Here is a 19610-nt window from a genome sequence, read left to right on the forward strand (position 1 = left end):
TAAATGGATAATAAAGTTTTAAATATATTTGTGTTCTGTAAGTAAACATAATTGTATATTTTAAAACTCCTTACCAAGTGATATGTTGTACCAAACCATTCAAGTCATTCTTATAATTTCCAAGAAAAAAAATACGTATATGAATTTTTAAAGGATTACAGAAAGGAGGAAAAAACAGAAAAGTAGAAAAACAATTTTTCCTTGTATTTAAGACTACTAATTATTTTGGTGTTTTTCCCCTATATTTGTCTTTTTCAAAGTTGAACTCATACCACGTGTGAAATTTTTATTCTTCTCTTTTCATTAACCACAAAACATTCTTTGTAGTTGCCAGAAGCTCAGCCACAATGAGACACGTAGAGATAAACAAAAACCACCCAAATGAGAACAGGGACCATTTATCCAGAGCTTGCTATAGAAAAGAAGTCAGCCACCGTTACTTGCGTTTGGCAGAGACTAAAATGTAGTCAGAAGAGTGGGAAGGCCTTATGGTGAAAGCAAGGGAAGGCTTCAGGTGTGCTCTGATTAGAGGCTGCTAGTGGGGAAACAGGCTGGCTAACCTGAAGCAGGATGTTTTCTGTAATTGGTTTGGGGAGCATAATTGGCATTCTCTTGGTTGGTCCTGAGATGAAGTGGGGAGGTGCAAAAAGGAGGGCAACTGGCAGTCATTGCCCAAGTCCGGACTGCTGCAGAAGTTGTGGTTTGGGGGGTGATGAGGGAGTCTGGTCACTCTCTGCATATTCAGTCTCAAACATAATTTTTTAAATTAATTTGGTTTTTTCTAATATATGCTATTGTGCAAAATTTGGAAAATATTAAAAATTTTAAACCATTTATAACCCTTGCCCGTGCACATCTGGAAATAAATAATGCCTGGTTTTACCTAACTGATATCATGTACACTTTGTAACCTCCTTGCTTCCCAACAATACACATGCCAGCATTTTCACTCCAAACTCTTTGTAATGGACCTGCATAATGGTCCATTCTTTAGAATACTTATTTCCATTTTTTCCTGTTATACTTCAGTTAACACTACTGCATAAACAATAAATCTGCGTGATTCAGATTATTAAGATAGCGATAACTGCCAGATTGTTTTTTCCTTTTACCGTTCTGTCAGCATCCTTGTCAGGATTGGGCGTTTTAAATTTTCTTTTAACAAGATTATTTATGTTGTCAGGCACGTGGGAATGTCTTGGCGGGCTGGCGTTAAGGTGAGGTTGGGACATGAGGGGTGCAATATTTTTCCTCTATGCCCAGACTGGGACTTGGGCTCCACCTTTTAGAGTGGGTCTTCCTCGGGACTGCAGTAAGGACTGATTTCATTTTCAACCGCCAGGCGTCTCCGTTTCCCTCTCTGAGAAGCGTAGGGTTGGTGAACTGCCTATTTTCCCAGGATTCTCGGTGCTCCGGCTCAAACGTTAACTAACCATCTCTGACCAGAGGTCCTGAAAATGCCTACCGTGGACCCCAGGGAGTGGGCCCGAGCAGGGAGGCGCCCTCCGGCTCCCTCTCCCCGACTTGAAGAAGCAGAAGAAACTGTGCCAGCAAAGGCCGGACCCCCAGCGGTGGCTGGAGACCCAGCCCTTGCAACTTCAATCTTCCCAGGGAGCGCAGGCAGAAACGCTGGTTTAGATAGAGGCGGGAACTGCTTCGGGCTGAGACAGACAACCAGTGACCTGACGGACGCAAAGCCCAAACAACGCCCGACTCGGCAGCAGTGATACGGCCCGAGTCCTGAGGTCGCCCGGGGTCCCAGCTGACAGCCGACTAACGCTGAGCTTTCCGATGGCCCAAGTGCGCTTTAGGGGCGAAGCTCGAGTGGGCGGGAGTGCAGGGCGCACGCTCTCCAGGGGCGGTGCCTGAGGCCAGAGGGTCCCGAGCGCCTGAAGTGGGCGGAGCCAGGGCGGACAGGGTAACGCGGCGCACGCGCGGCGGCGACAGCCGTCGCAATGGCGTCTCCGCAGCAGGTTCGGGTGTTGCGGTGCTCCTGCTGCCGCCTCTTCCAGGCGCACCAGGTGGGGCCTCCTCCTCCTCAGAGCACGGGGATGGCGGGCAGGACGAGGTGGGGTCGCTGGGGGGCCAGACCGCCTCCCCCAGGCTGGGCGCCGTCTCGTGCGGTTGCGGGGTGTGTCTGGGTCCCGGACAAATGACGATGTCTGTCCTGAGAACTAGGTTTTATTGATGTCGCTTCTCGATAACGTTGTTCTGGGCTTTTTTCGTTTTTTGCTTGGTGGTTGTAAGATTCGCAGAAACCAGCCAATGGTTTCTGCCGAGGCGGCCTCGTGAATTCTATCTGGCCGGTGGTCGGGCACACCAGGTTGAGGGTAGAGGATAGCCTCCTTTATGCAGAGCCTAGCCCCCAAAATGGCTCCTTCTTCATTTAAGTGCAAGGGGAATGATAGTTTTAAAAACTGAGGCACGACTGGGCACCCCTGCTGGCACTCTTTGGCTCTGCCCGTAGTGAGGGCCTCGACGCCTATTCAGAGTGTAAATAATCTCGCGCCTTTAAACAGGATAATCGAAGTTTCTAAAACGTAATGCTTCCCTGACTCAAAACGTAAAATAGGGTATGTCACTTAACCTGTTCTTTCCTGAATCACGTTCTGTCTCCCTGCTTGATGCCGTCAAGGTTGTCATTGTATCCGCTTCTGGTAGTCCCGTGCTAATCTGCTGTGCCCTGAAGAAGGGTAGCATCAAATTGCATACAAAATGTACGTTTAAAAGCCAGTAAGAGGCTGGGTATGCACCTGTAAGTTCGCTGTGACTTTGTAAGGGTCATTTTAGGGCTTAGAAACTTTTTACTTACTTCATTTTTTTGGTTCTAGGAGTTGAGAATAAATGGGAATCATTTCCACTTTTAAATTATTATATATATAATGTAGTTCGTGTTCTCATGGTCATTTTCAACTCTGAAAAGTGATTTGAAGCCAAGTGGGAAAAGAGGGTTAACAGTTTAATTCCAAGTCGGCTGTGTATCAGGCAGTTTCACACATCTCATTTAATTTCAACAGCTTCTGAATTCTGTATCTTCATTCCCCAGAGCTAGCCAGTTACTGTGTGTCCTTCCAGAGCTTTTATTATTTTTTTAATGCATTTCTTACTTGCATATGTACCTGTAGAAGAGACACAGTATTTTTATGGTGTTTGAAGGTAGATGCTGAGAAGTAGAATCTTAGGATATACCCACTTAAATTTGTAGTAGATGCTGCTTGTCCTCCTTAGAATCCTTTTAGGTACTTCCCCAAAAGCCCTGATGGTTTTTGTATTAGGATCATATTACTCATGTTAATTTTTATGAATCAACCGAGACATCTTTGTGATGTTACGCATGGCATTTCATTCCATCTCTTAAAACAGTTTTGGTGCCCCTTGATAACATTTTCTTTGTTGCCTTTACAAATGGATTTATTTCTTTAATTATCTCTTCTAAGTAGATGTTTGCTTATAAGCTATATTAATTTTTGAAGATATATTAATTTTCTGCCTAGCCCCTATATTAGATTGTCTTACTGGTTTTAGCAGTTTTTCATTTAGTTATCTTGAGTTTTAAAGAAATAAATCATATCATCCATAAATAAGGATAGTTTTTTTTTTCTTTCCATTTTCATACCTCTTGCTATGTTCTCTTTTCCAATTCCATCAGTTAGTACATCCAGAAAAAAATGGTAAATAATAGTGCAGATCCTTGACTTGTTCTTGACTTTCATGGGAATGCTGGTGGTGATTCTGCAGCTTTAGAGCTAGATGTAAGGCATTTTATTATGTTAAGAGAGAATCCATCTAGTCAGATTTATCAAGAATTGAAATGTCATGGAATTTTTTTTGAGAATCACATATAGTAGAGATCTAATTTGATTTCGTTTCATATGGATAGCCAGTTTTCCAGAAGCGCTTATTAAATAGTCTCTTCTTTTTTCACCTTTATAATATACTAAATTTTCATACATGTGTTGGTTTGTTTCTGGACTCTTTATTCTTTTCCACTGATCTCTTTATTATTTCTGATCTAGTTCCACCTGTTTCAAATAATTACTTTAGCTATAATTCTGAAATTTCATTGTAGGTGAAAAAGAGTCTCAAATGGACATGCAAAGCTTGTGGAGAGAAGCAGTCATTTTTGCGGGTGAGTCCCAAGCAGCAAAGTGTCTAATACCCATACCAGGAAGCAGGTGGGACCCAGCCCTGCAGAAACATATTTCTCATGGAACCCAGTGTTCCATTATTGGCTCAAGTTCATTGGATATAGCGCTCCTGCTCCCTAAGATCATCTTCCTTCAGGAAGCGAAATGAATGGAGCAGTGCCTGGAAAGTTACCTTCCTTTTTTTATTCAGTCAGTAAGTATTTACTGAGTAACTTCTGTATGCAGGCATGGGACACAATGGAAGGTAAGACCATGTTGTTAATTGCCTTCACCGATCTGCTGTTGTGGAACAGGATGAGAAACTAAAACACACACATGTAATTTAAAACTAGACTGAGCAAAATGAGAGGAAAGTACAGGGGTCTGTAAGAAGATAACTGAGTAATCAGACCTAACTGGGGATGGGCAGACAGCTGTTGGTAGATGCAGGGGTGTGAGAGGGGGCAGGCAGGTTGTGAAGGTAGTCAGGAGATGAAAGAGCATGTGGACTGAGGGGAGCATGTTGTAAATGCTCTTATTAGCCCAGTTTTTTCACCCAGCATCACAGTTCTTTTCAAGTCCATACCTACCGACCCACTTGATCTCTAATATCACAGGGTCCTCATTGAGCCCCTTGTTCACCTGCTCCAGCCCTTGATGCCACCTCTCCAGCCTCATCTCATCATTCTCCTCCTTCAGCCATAGGGGCTTTTCCTTCTGACCTTGAAACAATCCAAATCTGCTTCCCTCTTAGGGCCTTTGTGCTCATTGTTGGGGCTTCCCCTAGTTAATCTCATTACCCTGATCAGAAATATAGGCAAGTATGTTTATGTGAGTATTGTCCATCTGAGACTGTAAATTCTATGGGAAGAGAGGGTTTGCCTATTTTACTTATATACCCTTTTTAAAAAAATTGAAGTATAGTTGATTTACAATATTATGTTAGTATCAGGTGTATAGCAAAGTGATTCAGTTATACATATTTTTTTTCTTATTTTCCATTATAGTTTATTATAAGAAATTGAATGTAGTTCCCTGTGCTATACAGTAAATCCTTGTTGTTAATCTATTTTATATAGTGTGTATCTGTTAATCCCATACTCCTAATTTATTCCTCTCTCCCTCTTCCCCTTTTGGTAACCATAAGTTTATTTTCTATGTCTGTGTGTTTCTTTCTGTTTTGTAAATAAATTCACTTGTATTATTTTTTTAGATTCCACATATAAGTGATATCATATAATATTTGTCTTTGTCTGACTTGCTTCACTTAATACGATACACTCTGGGTCCATCCTTGTTGCAAATGGCAATTATTTCATTCTTTTTTATGACTAATATTCCATTATATATATATGTGTGTGTGTGTGTGTGTGTGTATACACACACACACATACATACACCCCATATCTTCTTTATCCACTCATCTGTTGATGGACACTTATATACCCTTTTTTGTATGTTTTGCTGATGTACTCTTGGCACCTAGCACAGTGCCTGTCACATAGTCAGTGCTTGCTCAAGTAATGTTTGTTGAATGAGTTAAGTGACAAACCCCACACTGATGGGCATTTAGGTTGATTTTAGTTTTCATTGTTATGAACAACTCTGCAGTGAAGCTTCTTACAAATACCTCTTTCTTCACTTGACCAATTATTTCCTTAGGACGAATTCCTAGAAGTTAAATCAGAGGAATTCTTTTGACCAAGGTTCTTTTAGTTGCAAATAATAGGAAAAAAACACTTCAGCAAAATTTAAAATGTACTGGCAAGGTAATGGGGTATCTTGGGGGGATCCAAGGAAGAAGCTTCATTCTTGACCCCTTGAAGAACCAACCCCAAGAACTGAAAAGCTGCCAACAACACAAGCATCATCTTTTCCCTCCCTTCTCCTCCCTTCACCCAGTTTCTCCCTATACCTTCCTCCCTCTCTCCCTATCTCCTCTCCTTCCCTTCCTCTCTGTTCCCAGTTCAAAGTAACATACTCCACTCACAGACCACAGAATCTCATTTCAAACCAACTGGAATAGCTGAGTCCCAATTATAAACTCCTGGGAGAAACAATCTGGTTGACCTGTTGATTCAGATGTCCATCACTGGTCCAGTCAGTTGGGATGGGTGGGAGTGGGGACAATTTGGTCATCTGTCAGTAAGTGTAGCTGCTGAGGCCTACCTTGAGATTGGGTCTCAGAAGGCAGGGGCTGGCTCATAGCTAGTGACTTCTGCTTGTTTTAGATGTCAGCATGTATTTCTGAATTCCTGAGGAAGCTTTGCCTTCCTCTCAGCACCCCCATGCTTGTGCAGTGGTATATGGCTTATGACTGACTAGGCCACAGTAATGAACAGACACCAAAATTGTGGTGGCTTAACGCAATAGAAGTTGTTTCTCTTGCTCTTGTAACACTCCTGGGAGAGATTGAGATCAGCAGGACAGCTGTCCTTGGTATGGTCATCCGGGGACCGAGGCACCTGTAATCTTGAGGTTCTGTTATTCCCTGAGGCTTGTCTCCCACTGCCTCTTGCCCTGCAAAGGAGCAAGATCAGGGAGGAGCTACCCAGGAAGGATCTGGAAGTGGCTTACATTCCACTGGGAAGAACCTAGTCTCATGGCCACACCTGACTGCAAGGAAGACTGGAAAATGTAGTCTAGTCTGCTCCCAGATGAGGGGAGAATGCATTTCAGTATTCAGGCAGCAGTCTCTGCTATGCAGGAGAGCATGCACCCTACCAGTTATGCCAGATATAAGTTGTCAGTCATTTTAGAATTTTGTTTTTCAATTTATTGTGTGGACGTATAGTTGAGTTACAATGTTGTGCTAATTTCTGTTGCACAGCAAAGTGATTCAGTTTTTTATTTACATATATGTGTGTGTGTATATATACACACACACACACACACACACACACATCCTTTTTCATATTTTTTTCCATTATGGTTTATCACAGAATATTGAATGTAGTTCCCTATGCTATACAGTAGGGCCTTGTTGTTTATCCATTCTATATATAATAGTTTGCATCGCTAATCCCAAACTCCCAATCCATCCCTCCCCCAGCCCACTTCCTCTTGGCAACCATAAGTCAGTTATCAGTCTTTTTAAACTTTGCCTTTCCCCTCTCCAGTTCCTTTCCTCCCATTCTCACTTGAACTTTCCCCAGACGGGATTTCACTCCCCACCAGTCCGCTAAAATTGCTCATGTCAAAGTCAGCAGTGGTCTCTATGTTGCTAAAAATAATGGTTGGTTCTCAGTCCTCAAGTGACTTGACTTATTGGTGGCATTTGTCAGAGTTTGTCACTTCCTCCTCCTTGAAGCATTGTCTTCACTTGGACTTCTAGTCATCCTGCTCCTGGTTTTCCTCCTGTCTTCCTAGCTGGTTTCAATCCTCTTTGCTAGTTTTTTCCCATCTCCTCATCTTCTAAACCTTAGAGTGCTCTGGCACTCAGTTTTTGGACCTCTTGTCTAGCTACACTCATTCCCTTGGTCGTCTGAGATGAGACAATCTGACAATTCTCAAATGTCCATCTCAGACCCCAGACCTGCCCCTGAACTTGTGTATGCTTCCAACCAACCGCTCTCCTGGATATCTAAGAGGCATCCCAAACCTGTATCCCAAAACGAAGCCCTCACCTTACCCTCACCAACCTGCTCTTCCCACAGTCATCCCCAACTCTTAAGTGCCAAGTCCCTCTTTCTAGTTGTTTGGGCTAAAAACCTTGAACTCATCCATGACTTCTCTTTTTCTTTTACACTCTTCATCTGATCCATCAGCAAATTTTGTCAGCCCTACCTTCAGGATATACCCAGACTGTGCCCACTTGCTACCACAGTGGTCTGAGTTGCCTCAGTATTTGCTGCAACCTCCTGACTGGTCACCTGCTTCTGCCATACAGTCTTAGCACCACAGCTGCAGGGCCCTACTGAAACATATGTAAGATCATGTCAGACCTTCCAGGTTAGAGCAACATTCATGCTCCTACAGACAGGGCCAGGTTGGGGCAGGGGGCCCCTTTTCAAAAGCAGGAAAAAAAAATGCTATTAAAGGTACTAGAATATTAAGCTTTTCCTTTCTTTCATGGTCTCCTGACTTTTCCTTATGTCTTTTATTTACTGGTTTTAAAATTTACTATTTAATATCTTCCTGTGTCAAGAAAAACTAACATTTAAAATTGTGCAACACCATTTATATTGTGCAACACCAGTTATAAATGCAAAGAGCATTTAGTACATATGTGGAACATATGCAGAATAATATAAGAGCATTTGGTGTATACGTAGAATCATCAGAATTGCACAATTTGTATTTTGTAGCTCATACATGCCTACATATTTCATTCCTACCAGAACAGTGGAGATGTTGCACAAAATTAACTATTTTTACTTCACTGCTTGATACACGCACATTCTACCCATACTCTCAACCTTTAGCTCACTGATGAGTAAGGAATACTGAGAGGAAAAGGAACTGGGAAAGATGGCCCTATCTTTCACTTTTTTTTCTGTGTTATTTTCAGCATAGGCTATTCCAGGGAGGTAACAGGAGTAAGAAAAGATATGACACGTTTCCTTGGTTGTTCATGTTTTTTCGAATACCCTTGCCTCCTTTCTGCAACTGAAGCAAGTTCTGATTCCAGTGGAAAGCCTGGCCTCTCAGGCTGAGGTTGCCCCCCACGTACTTTTGTTGTACTTTACTTTGTGTTGCTGTAAAGAAAGTTCTAATGAGGAAAAAATAAGTAATAAATGTTCTCTTTTTGGGAAAAAAAAAAGACTTGTACACACCGTCTGAACTTGGAGTCTCACTGAACTCCCACACCTTGTGAGTTCACTGCAATTCTGTGCTCCTCAGTCATCAGGCATGCTGTATGTAAAAGCAGTGACGAGAAACAGTGGACACATTTGGTGTCCACGACTCACAAACATGCTTCATTATATCATCAGACTTTACTTACACAATACAAGTTCAATGATTATTAAGAATTTCAAGATGGAGACAGCAGAGCAGATCTCATGCCTATAAGGCTGACTCTGCCTGTAATGGGGCCTACACTCTCAAACCTCATCTCCTACCATCTTCTCCCTAGGCCATTCAGCTCCAGCCACTTGGCCTCCTCACCGTTCCTCCAAAATGCCAGGCTCAGGGTCTTTGCACTCCTTTCCGTTTCATTGCTTCTGCTGAATGTTCTTCCCCTATATATCTACATGGCTTGTTTCTGCCTATCTTCCTATTTTGTGCTCAGATGTCACCCTCTCAGTGATCCACTCCTTGACTTCTTGAACACACATATAAAATTGTCTACTGTGTCCACACTCTGCCCCACCCCGCTTCATTGCCTTACTTTCCTCAGAAGCACTTCTCACCATCTGATGGCCATATAGGTGACTTATGTGCTTATTATCTGTCTATTCTCACTACAGTGTGAGCTCCGTAATGACAGTAGTGTTTGTCCATTCCTGTATTGTGTTGTCCTTACCTAGTTCAGGGCCTGGCACATAATAGGTGCTTAATAAATATTTATTGAACAAATGAGTGACTGCTAAGTGAAAAAATGTATCTCATCTATTTTATATTCTTTTGATTATGAGTGAGTGAGGTGTATCATTTCATATGTTTATTGGCAATTTGCATTACTTCTCTTCTGAATTTCTTATGTTCATTAACCAATTTGTGTGGGATTTTGGGTTGAGTTTAGCTTTGATATATAAAGTTCAGGGTGATGGTGGGCAGCCAGATAGACTGAAACTATTAGTCCCTGAGACTGTTAGTTTGTAAATCACTGCAGAAACAGCAATCATTGTTTGGGTTCCTGCATGGTGCTTTGGGCCTTGCGAAGTACAGTTTTATCCTCCCTGGGTTGCAGCTCTAATGGATCTATTTCTCAGCATTCTATCAACACTTTTTAAACTTGATATTTTTGTTTGTTTGTTTGTTTCTCAGGCTTACGGTGAGGGCTCTGGTGCTGACTGTAGACACCATGTCCAAAAATTAAATCTGCTGCAGGGACAGATTTCAGAGATGTCACTCAGGTATAGTAGTTTGAGGGAGGCATGGTTATCTTGCCCTGTTTTTATCTTGAGTGGATGGTGGAAGTCTGACGGAGAAATCCCTTAGAGTTCCATGTCTTACAATATGGCAATTAGATATTGAACAATCTTCCCACTGAAATTAATTTAAAATGCCAGCCACAGTTTTTTTTGGGTTTTTTTGTTTTTTGTTTTTTTTGCGGTACGCAGGCCTCTCACTCTTGTGGCCTCTCCCGTTGCGGAGCACAGGCTCCAGACGCGCAGGCTCAGCGGCCATGGCTCACGGGCCCAGCCGCTCCGCAGCATGTGGGATCCTCCCAGACCGGGGCACAAACCTGTGTCCCCTGCATCAGCAGGCGGACTCTCAGCCACTGCGCCACCAGGGAAGCCCCCAGCCACAATATTTTAAGTGCACTGAAGAGATGACAAGAAGGTAAGTAACCATCAGAGGCCAAAAATGAAGCAAAAGCCAAAATCCAGAGAATAAGCAGCTGGGCTGCTGAGGCGATTGAAACCTGATGCCCTTCAGCTTCCATGCATCTGGGAGGGAAGCAGGAGACAAAGACAAAGCCGAGGGTCTGTTTACTGTGGGAAGGTCCATAGGAGACCACCACATAAAGCTGAGTCCCCAAAGGACTACACCCTCAGCATTCAAATGAACTAGAAATGCACCCCCTCCATAGCAGGGACCCAGACTGTGTTGACCTTGGCACTGACTGAAGAAGGGAAATACTGCTCCAGGATTTTATAAGCACAAGGAATCTGTCACATGGCCTTTAAGCCTTTTACACATGCTGTGTGAAAAGTCTCAAGCTGAGAACTTATTTTTAAATTGTCCCAGGAACAGAGGTAAATGCAGCTCCTTTTTGGAGCAATACATCTTCAACCCAGGTATCAAAGAATTCCTACATATAAAGTTCCAAGGAGCATATACCCAAAGTTAAAAATCATTTAACTTAAGGAAGTATGTCACCATGAGCAAAAGACAGCAGAAATGACAGAAAAGTCAGACCCAAAAAGAGTTCAGAATACATAATATTTCATGTTTAATATATTTAATGAAATTAAAAGAGGGGGGTTGCTAATATGAGGAGCAAGAGACTTTAAAAAATAACTAGTTTTTTAAAAAAACCAAAAAGTTTGTAGAAATGAAAAGTATAGTCATTGAAATTAAAAGTTTAGTGGACCATTAAACAGATCAAGTGCAACTGAAGAGAGAATTAGTGAAATGGAAGACCAATCTGAAGAAATTAATCAACAGTGCAGCAGAGAAAGACAAAAAGGTGGAAAATATAAGTTCAGAGACATGAAGGATACAGAGAAGAGTTCCAGCAGGAGATAATAAAGAGAAGGGGACAAAGGCAATATTTGCAGGGAAATGAACAGAACATTTTCCAGAATCAAAGGGCTTACATTCTTAGATTAAGGAAACACAGTAAATCCCAAACTAGATGAAAACATTGTGTATGTAGGAAATCCTAATGAGCCTATCTATACAAAAGCTACTAGAACTAATAAGTTAATTTAGTAAGATCACAAGGATACATGGTCAACATACAAAACTAAATTTTATTTTTATATAAATGCAGTGAACAGTTGGAAAATAATTTTAAAAATCAAATACCATTTATAATACCATCAAAAAATAAAGGGGCTTCCCTGGTGGCGCAGTGGTTGAGAGTCCACCTGCCAATGCAGGGGACACAGGTTCGTGCCCTGGTCCAAGAAGATCCCACATGCCGCGGAGTGGCTGGGCCCGTGAGCCATGGCCGCTGAGCCTGCACGTCCGGAGCCTGTGCTCCGCAATGGGAGAGGCCACAACAGTGAGAGGCCCGCATACCGCAAAAGAAATAAAAAATAAAAAAATAATAAAATGAAATAAAATACATAGGGATAAACATAACCCAAAAATGTGCAAGAAATATTCAGTAAAAATGATAAAACATTGCTGAGAGAAATTAAAGAAGATCTAAATGAAAAAATATGACACGTTCATGGATTGGAAAACTCAATATTGTTAAGATGTCAGTTCATCCTAAATTGATCTGTAGAGTCTGCCATTAGGTTCCAATCAAAATTCCAGCAGTTTTGTTTTTTTTTTAAGAAATTGACAAACTGATCCTAAGATTTATATAGAAATGCAATTGCCAAAACAATGCTGATAAAGAACAAAACTGGAGGACTTCTACAGCCTGATTTCAAGATTCACTATAACACTATGGCAATCAAGATGATAGTGTGATTTTGGTGAAAGACTAGATATATAGATAACATCAGAAGGCAAATGAAGGGACTTCCCTGGTGGTCCAGTGGTAAAGAATCCGCCTTATGCAGGGGACATGGGTTCGATCCCTGGTCAGGGAACTAAGATCCCACATGCCGTGGGACAGCTGAGCCTGTGCACCACAACTACTGAGCTCACACGTCTCAACTAGAGAGCCTGTGTGCTGCAAACTACAGAACCCACATGCCCTTGAACCCGCACACCACAGCTAGAGAAGAGAAAACACGCACACCACAACTAGAGAGAAGCCCACGTGCCACAACTGAGACCCGACACAGCCAAAAATAAATAAATAGATTCAATGAAGGATGAAAAAAAAGGCAAGTGAATAAACAAATAGTGGTATTTCCATACAATAGAATACTACTCAGCAACAAAAACAACATGGGCAAACCTCAAAAACATTGCTAAGTGAAAGAAATCAGACACAAAAGACCACATACTATAGGGATGAGTGGTATTCTGGGGAGGGGGAATCACCTACAAAGGCATATAAGGGAACCTTGGGGTGATGACAATTTTCTATATCTTGCTAATTATATCTCAGTAAATTATTTTTCTATATCTTGATGGGAGTAATAGATTCAAAGATAAAATTTACCAAACTCATCTAATTGTACACTTAAATTGTTACATTTTAATGTATATTAATTATAAATTATACCTCAATAAGTTAATTTTAAAAGACAAAAAAAATCTGCTCTTAGACACAGCAACATAATGAAATTGCAGAACATGGAAGATAAAGGGAAGAGTTGAAAAGTAGCTGGAGAGAAGAGAGATCCCCTACACAAGAACAGTAGACACCCAGCTTCTCAGGGGTAACATAGAAGCGAGAAGACAGACCATTAACCTTCATATTGCTTAGAGATGTTCTGGAGTTGATGGAGTTGAGTTCCTGAATCATAGTACGGTGAGCAGAGTTCTGGCTAGTAGCTGGTAGGACACTGCTCAACTGGACATTGGAGTATTGACCATGTGGCACAGTAGGCAGTTCATATGCGTGATCTTATTTCATCTTCCTCATCACCCTGTGAGGATAATTGGCTTCTGTTTACAGAGGAAGAAACTGAAGTAGAGGTGCCCACATTTGGTAGAGTTGGGGTTCTCATTGTAGTTCTCTAGAGAGAGCTCCAATCTGATCGTGTGATGTAACAACCCTGTCTGACATGGGTGGATGTGGCTTTGGCGCTAACCTTCAGTCCTTGCACTATGAATGTTTTCACTGGCCATCCAGCCCTACTCGAGGCTGCAAAGGTTCCAGCTGCTCACTCTGCTTTATGTGGTAAAAGAGCCCTGCTGTCCCTGGGAGGCTGGATGAAGTCACTATGACACATCAAGCTCAGTAAAATGCCGCCTTTTGTAGTGGTTGAGATATAATACAACTGTAAAGACACTCATATGACCCTATGCAATGGGGACATCTCCATTGCTAATGGGAGGGACTCTGTGCTATCAGAGTTGAGCTGACATTAGTCTCTGTGTTCAGGCACTGAGCAGGGCACATGCACACGTATTGTCTTATTTATCTTCACAGTGACCCTTGCAATATTATCCCCATTTGTAAATAAGGAAACTGGGATACAGTGATCTACCCAGAATCACAGTCAGTGACAGCCAGTCATTGGCAAAGCCATGATGCAAACTCTGGTCCTCTGGGTTAAGAGTGCCACTTCTGCCCTGTGTCACTTTTCCTCTTGCTGCAAGTAACAGATGGTCCCTCTGCCTGCTGAACTGCTGGAAGATTACCAAATCACATCAAAACAACAGAGATAAGTTCTAAGTTCCCCTAAACAGGCTTTGATATCAACATCAAGTTCGTGCATCTTGCTGTTTCCATCTTCATTGTCCTTCATCTTCCTGGTCATTTTACAAAAGACAACTGTACAATCTTTCCCTAAGGTCTCTGGAAGAATCCATAAATGCCGATGAGGAGGAAAATGCACGTCCTCGGCAGGCTGTGCCTGCAATCCTGCAGGTAAGCCAGCAGCACCATCTCGGCCCAGATGCCTGAGCCGGCTCTGTCACAGAGGGGGGTTCCATTTATTCATTCATTCCTCATTTCTTCAGCAGACGCTTGTTGATGTTACCGAATGATGAGCACTTGGCTTAAAGCTACAGGGAACTCAAAAATGAATAAACCTGTCCCTTTCATATGTGTGGAGGCAGCAGTGTAAAATAATTACAATACTGTGAAAAGAGCTTTTTCTTCTGGCTGCTTGGTGAATTCTTCTGAACTTAGCTTGAACTTCACCTCCTTGTGCTTCTCCCCTTGTCCCACAGCACTCTCAGCACACTTGTGGTAGGGAAGGCATGCTGTTGTAAAGTGCCTGGGTTTCCATGTTCCCTTTCTCCAGACTGAGCCCCACAGCAGGGCTCACATCCAGTTGTTCATTCCCAGGGCCTGGTTAAAGTAGGTACTCAAACAGTGTTTGGATGGGCAGTGCATGTAAGAGCTTGAGTGACTGGGTAGGTGACGCCATTGGTACATCCAAGATGCCATGGGTACGTGGAACACTGTGTCCTGCCAGGGACGGGGGGAGTGGGAACAACTGACAGGCTCCCTGGCAGAGGCCCACCTCTGCTCACAGAATCACACTGGCAACGCCCGCTTTCCAGGTGCTCTTCATATTTTTATTATATCAGTAAATAGGGGAGATGCTCGTAAGCACACTAACACATCAGCTCTTGCATATTTGGGTCTATACTTCCAGTTTCTTTACTTACAGACTTAATCTTTCATCATTCCTTCTATAAGAAACACTTGTTTGCATCCTGGAATTTTCACTTACATCATATCTTCTATGTTGCTATATAGCTTTCAATTCTTTTCATTTCTAAAAAGTACCTACAGAATATAGTGGATATGGCAATATTTATTCCCTTCTTATTGGGCATTTAGGATGTTCGCAAACTTTTGCTACTGTAAATATTTGCTATTATTTGTAATACTTTGAACACCTTTATGCCTTTGTCTTCATTTGTAACTACTGGGCCAGGGAGTGTGGACATTTGCAAAGTTCTTGGTAAAGTTCTTGTGACCTGCAGCTTTCCCAAAGTGTGTGCCAGTGTGCTCCAGTCAAGATATCTGTCTCCCATTACCTTCCAATCAAATTCCTTTGCTGGTGACGGTGTAGACATGGGTCCTGAGGCCCTTAGGCCTCAGAGTTGCACTGGAGATTTTCAGTAAAGGTGTCTGCTTTCCAACTCTGAGAATAAACTTACTTCCCAATCCTGTAGGAAAAACTCCAGCCCTCAAAGAACCGCTGGCTGAAGTATCTGGAAAGGGACTCCAAAGAACAGCTGGAAGAAGGAGGAGTGTGTTTCATCAGACAGCCCTCATCCAAGAGAGAGAAGCCAGACCCTCCCTTCAGTACAGGCCTGCCTAGAAAAAGGTGCCAAGCTAGTAGCTAATCCAGCCCTCACCCATGCCCACCTTGCTGACCTACGGTTGGGGGTACTGACGAGCAGCTTCCTGTGGTCAGCAGGAAGCCTGAGGGATGTGAGCCAGCAGGCGCCATCACCGCAGGCCCTCTGGCGTGGCCAGGTACCAGGTGCAGCCAGTGCAGAGGTGAGGGCTAGGCAGGATTCCAGTGGGGGTGCCTTTTATGATGCTCACTTAATTCTGAACTTTTAGACTGCACTGACCTCAGGGAAGAACTTAAGGGCAAGGTTGAGAAAGTGAAGTGGGGCCAGAGAAGCCGACAGGCCTGGGAACCTTTAGCTAAGAGCAGGAAAGACCTGACTTTCATGGGTCTCTTCTCCAGTCTTAATCTGCATTTCAGTGAGCTTTCTTTTTTTTTTTTTTTTTTAAAGATTTATTTATTTATTTTTGGCTGCATCGGGTCTTGGTTGCAGCACTCGGGATCTTCACTGAGGCATGCAGGATCTTTCATTGTGGCACCCGGGCCCTTCATTGTGGTGCACAGGCTTCTCTCTAGTTGTGGCATGTGGGTTTTCTCTTCTTTATTTGCAGCATGCAGGTTTTCTCTCTGTAGTTGTGGCGCGCAGGCTCCAGGGTGTGTGGTCTCTGTAGTTGTGGCGTGCGGGTTCCAGAGTGCATGGGCTCTGTAGTTTGCGGCGTGTGAGCTCAGTACTTGTGGCGTGCGGGCCTACTTGCCCCATGGCACATGGGGTCCTAATTCCCGTGTCCCCTGCATTGGAAGGCGGATTCTTTACCACTGGACCACCAGGGAAGTCCCTCAGTGAGTTTTCTGAGAGACTGCCTCATCTAGATTAGGATGGCTCTTCTAGGGCAGATGCTATTGGGAGGTAGATTCCAGTTCAGAATAAGAACTTTCTAGCAACTACAAGGTATAGAGCAGAGAAATGGACTGCCTTAGATGTCATTAGACAACCTATTGTTGGCAGTGGAACAGAAGCTGAGCAGCCAGTTGGGAAGCTATAAGGGATGGCAAGGTCCCTACCTGTGCTAGGTGTCAGACCAGGTGACCACCAAGTCAGACTAAGGGTCACTGTGCAATGGTAGAACTGGGTTCTTTTTTTTTTTAATTTTTATTGAAATATAGTTGATTTACAATGTTGTGTTAGTTTCAGGTGTACAGCAAAGTGATTCCGTTTATATATATATATATATATATAGAGAGAGAGAGAGAGAGAGAGAGAGAGAGAGAGAGAGAGATTCTTTTCCATTGTAATTACAAGAAAGACTGGATTCTTGACAGCACTTTTCCTCTGCCAGGAAATGGAGCCAGAGCACAGTCCAGCCTCCATGCAGCCCTAATATCCAGGACTCCAGAAACTGTGAGGTCACCTTGAAGTCCCTGAAGGTCAGTGATTGAGGACAGTGTCCCAGTGGCCATTGAGCAGACACAGGATTTTTAAATTGTTTTGTGGACAATTAAAGTATCACACTTACATCCCGTAAAAGCCCAACTTCCCACATGGGTGTCTTGTTTTCTGTGTCTTAAGCCAACTCCTTTCTCTGGCCTGCACTGTTTCCCTGCCACGCTCCTCCTGTCACTGATGTTAACTCGGGGTCAAAAGGGCAGCTTGATGCCTTGGAGGCAATCAAGGTTGACCAGTAGGGCTTTTCTGCATCAGGACCGTTCCCTTCATTCTGCATGGAGTACCGGGTCTTTGTCAGACTGTTCAGCTTGGGACCTGCCCTGGGTTTCTGAGGAACTGTCACCTTCATTTATCCAGGTGAGTTCTTGTGCATTTGAGGCACTCTCTTCACCTAGGACCTGCTCTTGTTCCTGATGCTTCAAACCTAGACCTTCCAGGCCGCAGAATGCAGGTTTTGCTTTATGCCACAGGCACCCAGGCAGAGGAACTCTGCCAGGCATTTGTCACTGCCATGCCCCAACATAGGCCAGGGTCGTCCTGGCCAGCTTCAGACAGTAGTGGAGAGTGCCCGTCCAAAGCCAAGAGGCAGTGATCAAACTCTGGTGTTGCTACTAACTAGCTATGTGACCCCCAGGTAAGGATGTGGCCCTGAATCTCTAAATTATAATGAGTGTGACAGTTACTGACGTACCAGTCCCAGGGCTAAACATTTTTTATGCACTAATTCTTACCACAAGCCTGTTTTGTTTTGAAGGTGAGGAACTAAGACTGGTGAAGGTTCATTTGGGGTCACAGCAAATCAGTGGCAGAGCTGGCAGTCTCGAATCACTAACAACTGCCCACAGAGCCTCTTCCATACTGCCTGGGGGTGGTGATGCAGGGTCCCTCCTGTCATTGCTTGCAAATTCCTTTGTAGGCAGTGAAATCCAATTTTTTCTCTTTTTTTGAATTTTAGAATTTTTTTATACATCAGGTTCTTATTAGTCATCCATTTTATACACATCAGTGTATAAATGTCAATCCCAATCGCCCAATTCATCACACCACCACCCCACCCCCCGCCACTTTCCCCACTTGGTGTCTATACATTTGTTCTCTACATCTGTGTCTCTGTTTCTGCCCTGCAAACCGGTTCATCTGTACCATTTTTCTAGGAGTGAAACCCAATTTTCAATGCATCCTCGTTTTCTGAGGTAGAAGGGAGAAGCCAGGCCTCTGTCACTGTCATGTCCCCTGGGGTATTCTGTGCAGCCAGCCACTTGTACAGCTTCAAAACCCTGAACATCGTTCTAGAGAGACCTTCCCAGCTGCCTGGCAATAAGCACATGGTCTTTCCAGGTGGTCTCTAGGGCCCTTCCTGCTTGCACCCCTCAGGCACTCCCTCACCTGATGCTAAGGTCCCCATGACATACCCTGATTATAGGAGAACATCTTCCTTTTTTGGGAAGCCTGGTCATGGAATTTGGCAGAGGATTTGGAGTGACGGAGAGGGCATTTATTTGCTGTGCTTTGCTAAACCTCAAAATCAAGACATGTCCCTAGCCTGCCAGGCTACCGAATAGTAGACAGCACAGAGCAGAAAGTGTCAGCACCCAGAGGTACAGTCAAGGACTAGTACAGGCACAGGACCTCCTCTCCTTGTCCCTTGAGCCTGCTGGGCATTCTTCTGAATGGAGAACATGGCCATCATCTTGTGTTTCCACCTCAGGACCACACTGGCCTGACAGGGAAGGTCAAAGAAGGAAGCAGTCGTGAGGACTGGGACACCAGGGAGCTCGTCGTTCCTCCGGGGGAACCACCGTGTCCTGCCCAGCAGGTCAGGACCGCGTCTCCTAAGTGGGAACAATTTCTTCCGCCACTTGGAAACAGCTCACATTTGGACACGGAGCCCCTGACCCCCCTGCAAAGAGGCCCCAGGCCAGCTCGAGCAGCACGGACTGAGCAGGGGACCCCCAGGACCCAGACCCCAAGGGAAGGCCTCTGCAGGACCCTTGGTGCACTCCAGCTTCCTCAGGCTACACACACTCCCACGCCTGGGCCCAAGAGGCTCTGCGGAAAGACCCCCGAGCAGTCAGGGGGCACAGGCCCTTGGGCAGAGGGTGGGGCCTTGGTCAAAGGGATGCAGGAGCCTTCTTCACTCCTGCGACTATATGACCTCTTTAAAACCGGAGAGGACTTTGATGACCATCTGTGAATTGAAACTAATGTGTTACTAATGTAGACATATTTGTTAAGTGAGCCCTTCTCCACTTGATCTCTGTGCCACTGGAAACAGGGCTCCCCAAGTTTCTTTTAAATAGTAGGACTAAGGATGACTTATGGGAACTACCAAGAACCAACAATAAACATGACTATCAAACAAACAGATCATCT

The 19610-nt window shown here is 43.8% G+C and overlaps 1 protein-coding gene across 1 annotated transcript; it reads left to right on the top strand.

Moving 5' to 3' along the window:
- Window positions 1–1937: 1937 nt before the first annotated feature.
- On the top strand, window positions 1938–19600 carry MRNIP (MRN complex interacting protein). The gene is made up of 8 exons (XM_082650574.1): window positions 1938–2021; window positions 4070–4129; window positions 10059–10147; window positions 14331–14406; window positions 15669–15823; window positions 17131–17218; window positions 17493–17594; window positions 18946–19600. The coding sequence occupies exons 1-8, from the start codon at window positions 1956–1958 to the stop codon at window positions 19429–19431; spliced, it is 1122 nt and encodes a 373-aa protein (XP_082506700.1). The 5' UTR covers window positions 1938–1955; the 3' UTR covers window positions 19432–19600.
- The last annotated feature ends 10 nt before the right edge of the window (window positions 19601–19610 follow it).

This window comes from Grampus griseus, assembly GCF_964374135.1.
Source record: "Grampus griseus genome assembly, chromosome: 3".
Lineage (NCBI taxonomy): Eukaryota > Metazoa > Chordata > Mammalia > Artiodactyla > Delphinidae > Grampus > Grampus griseus.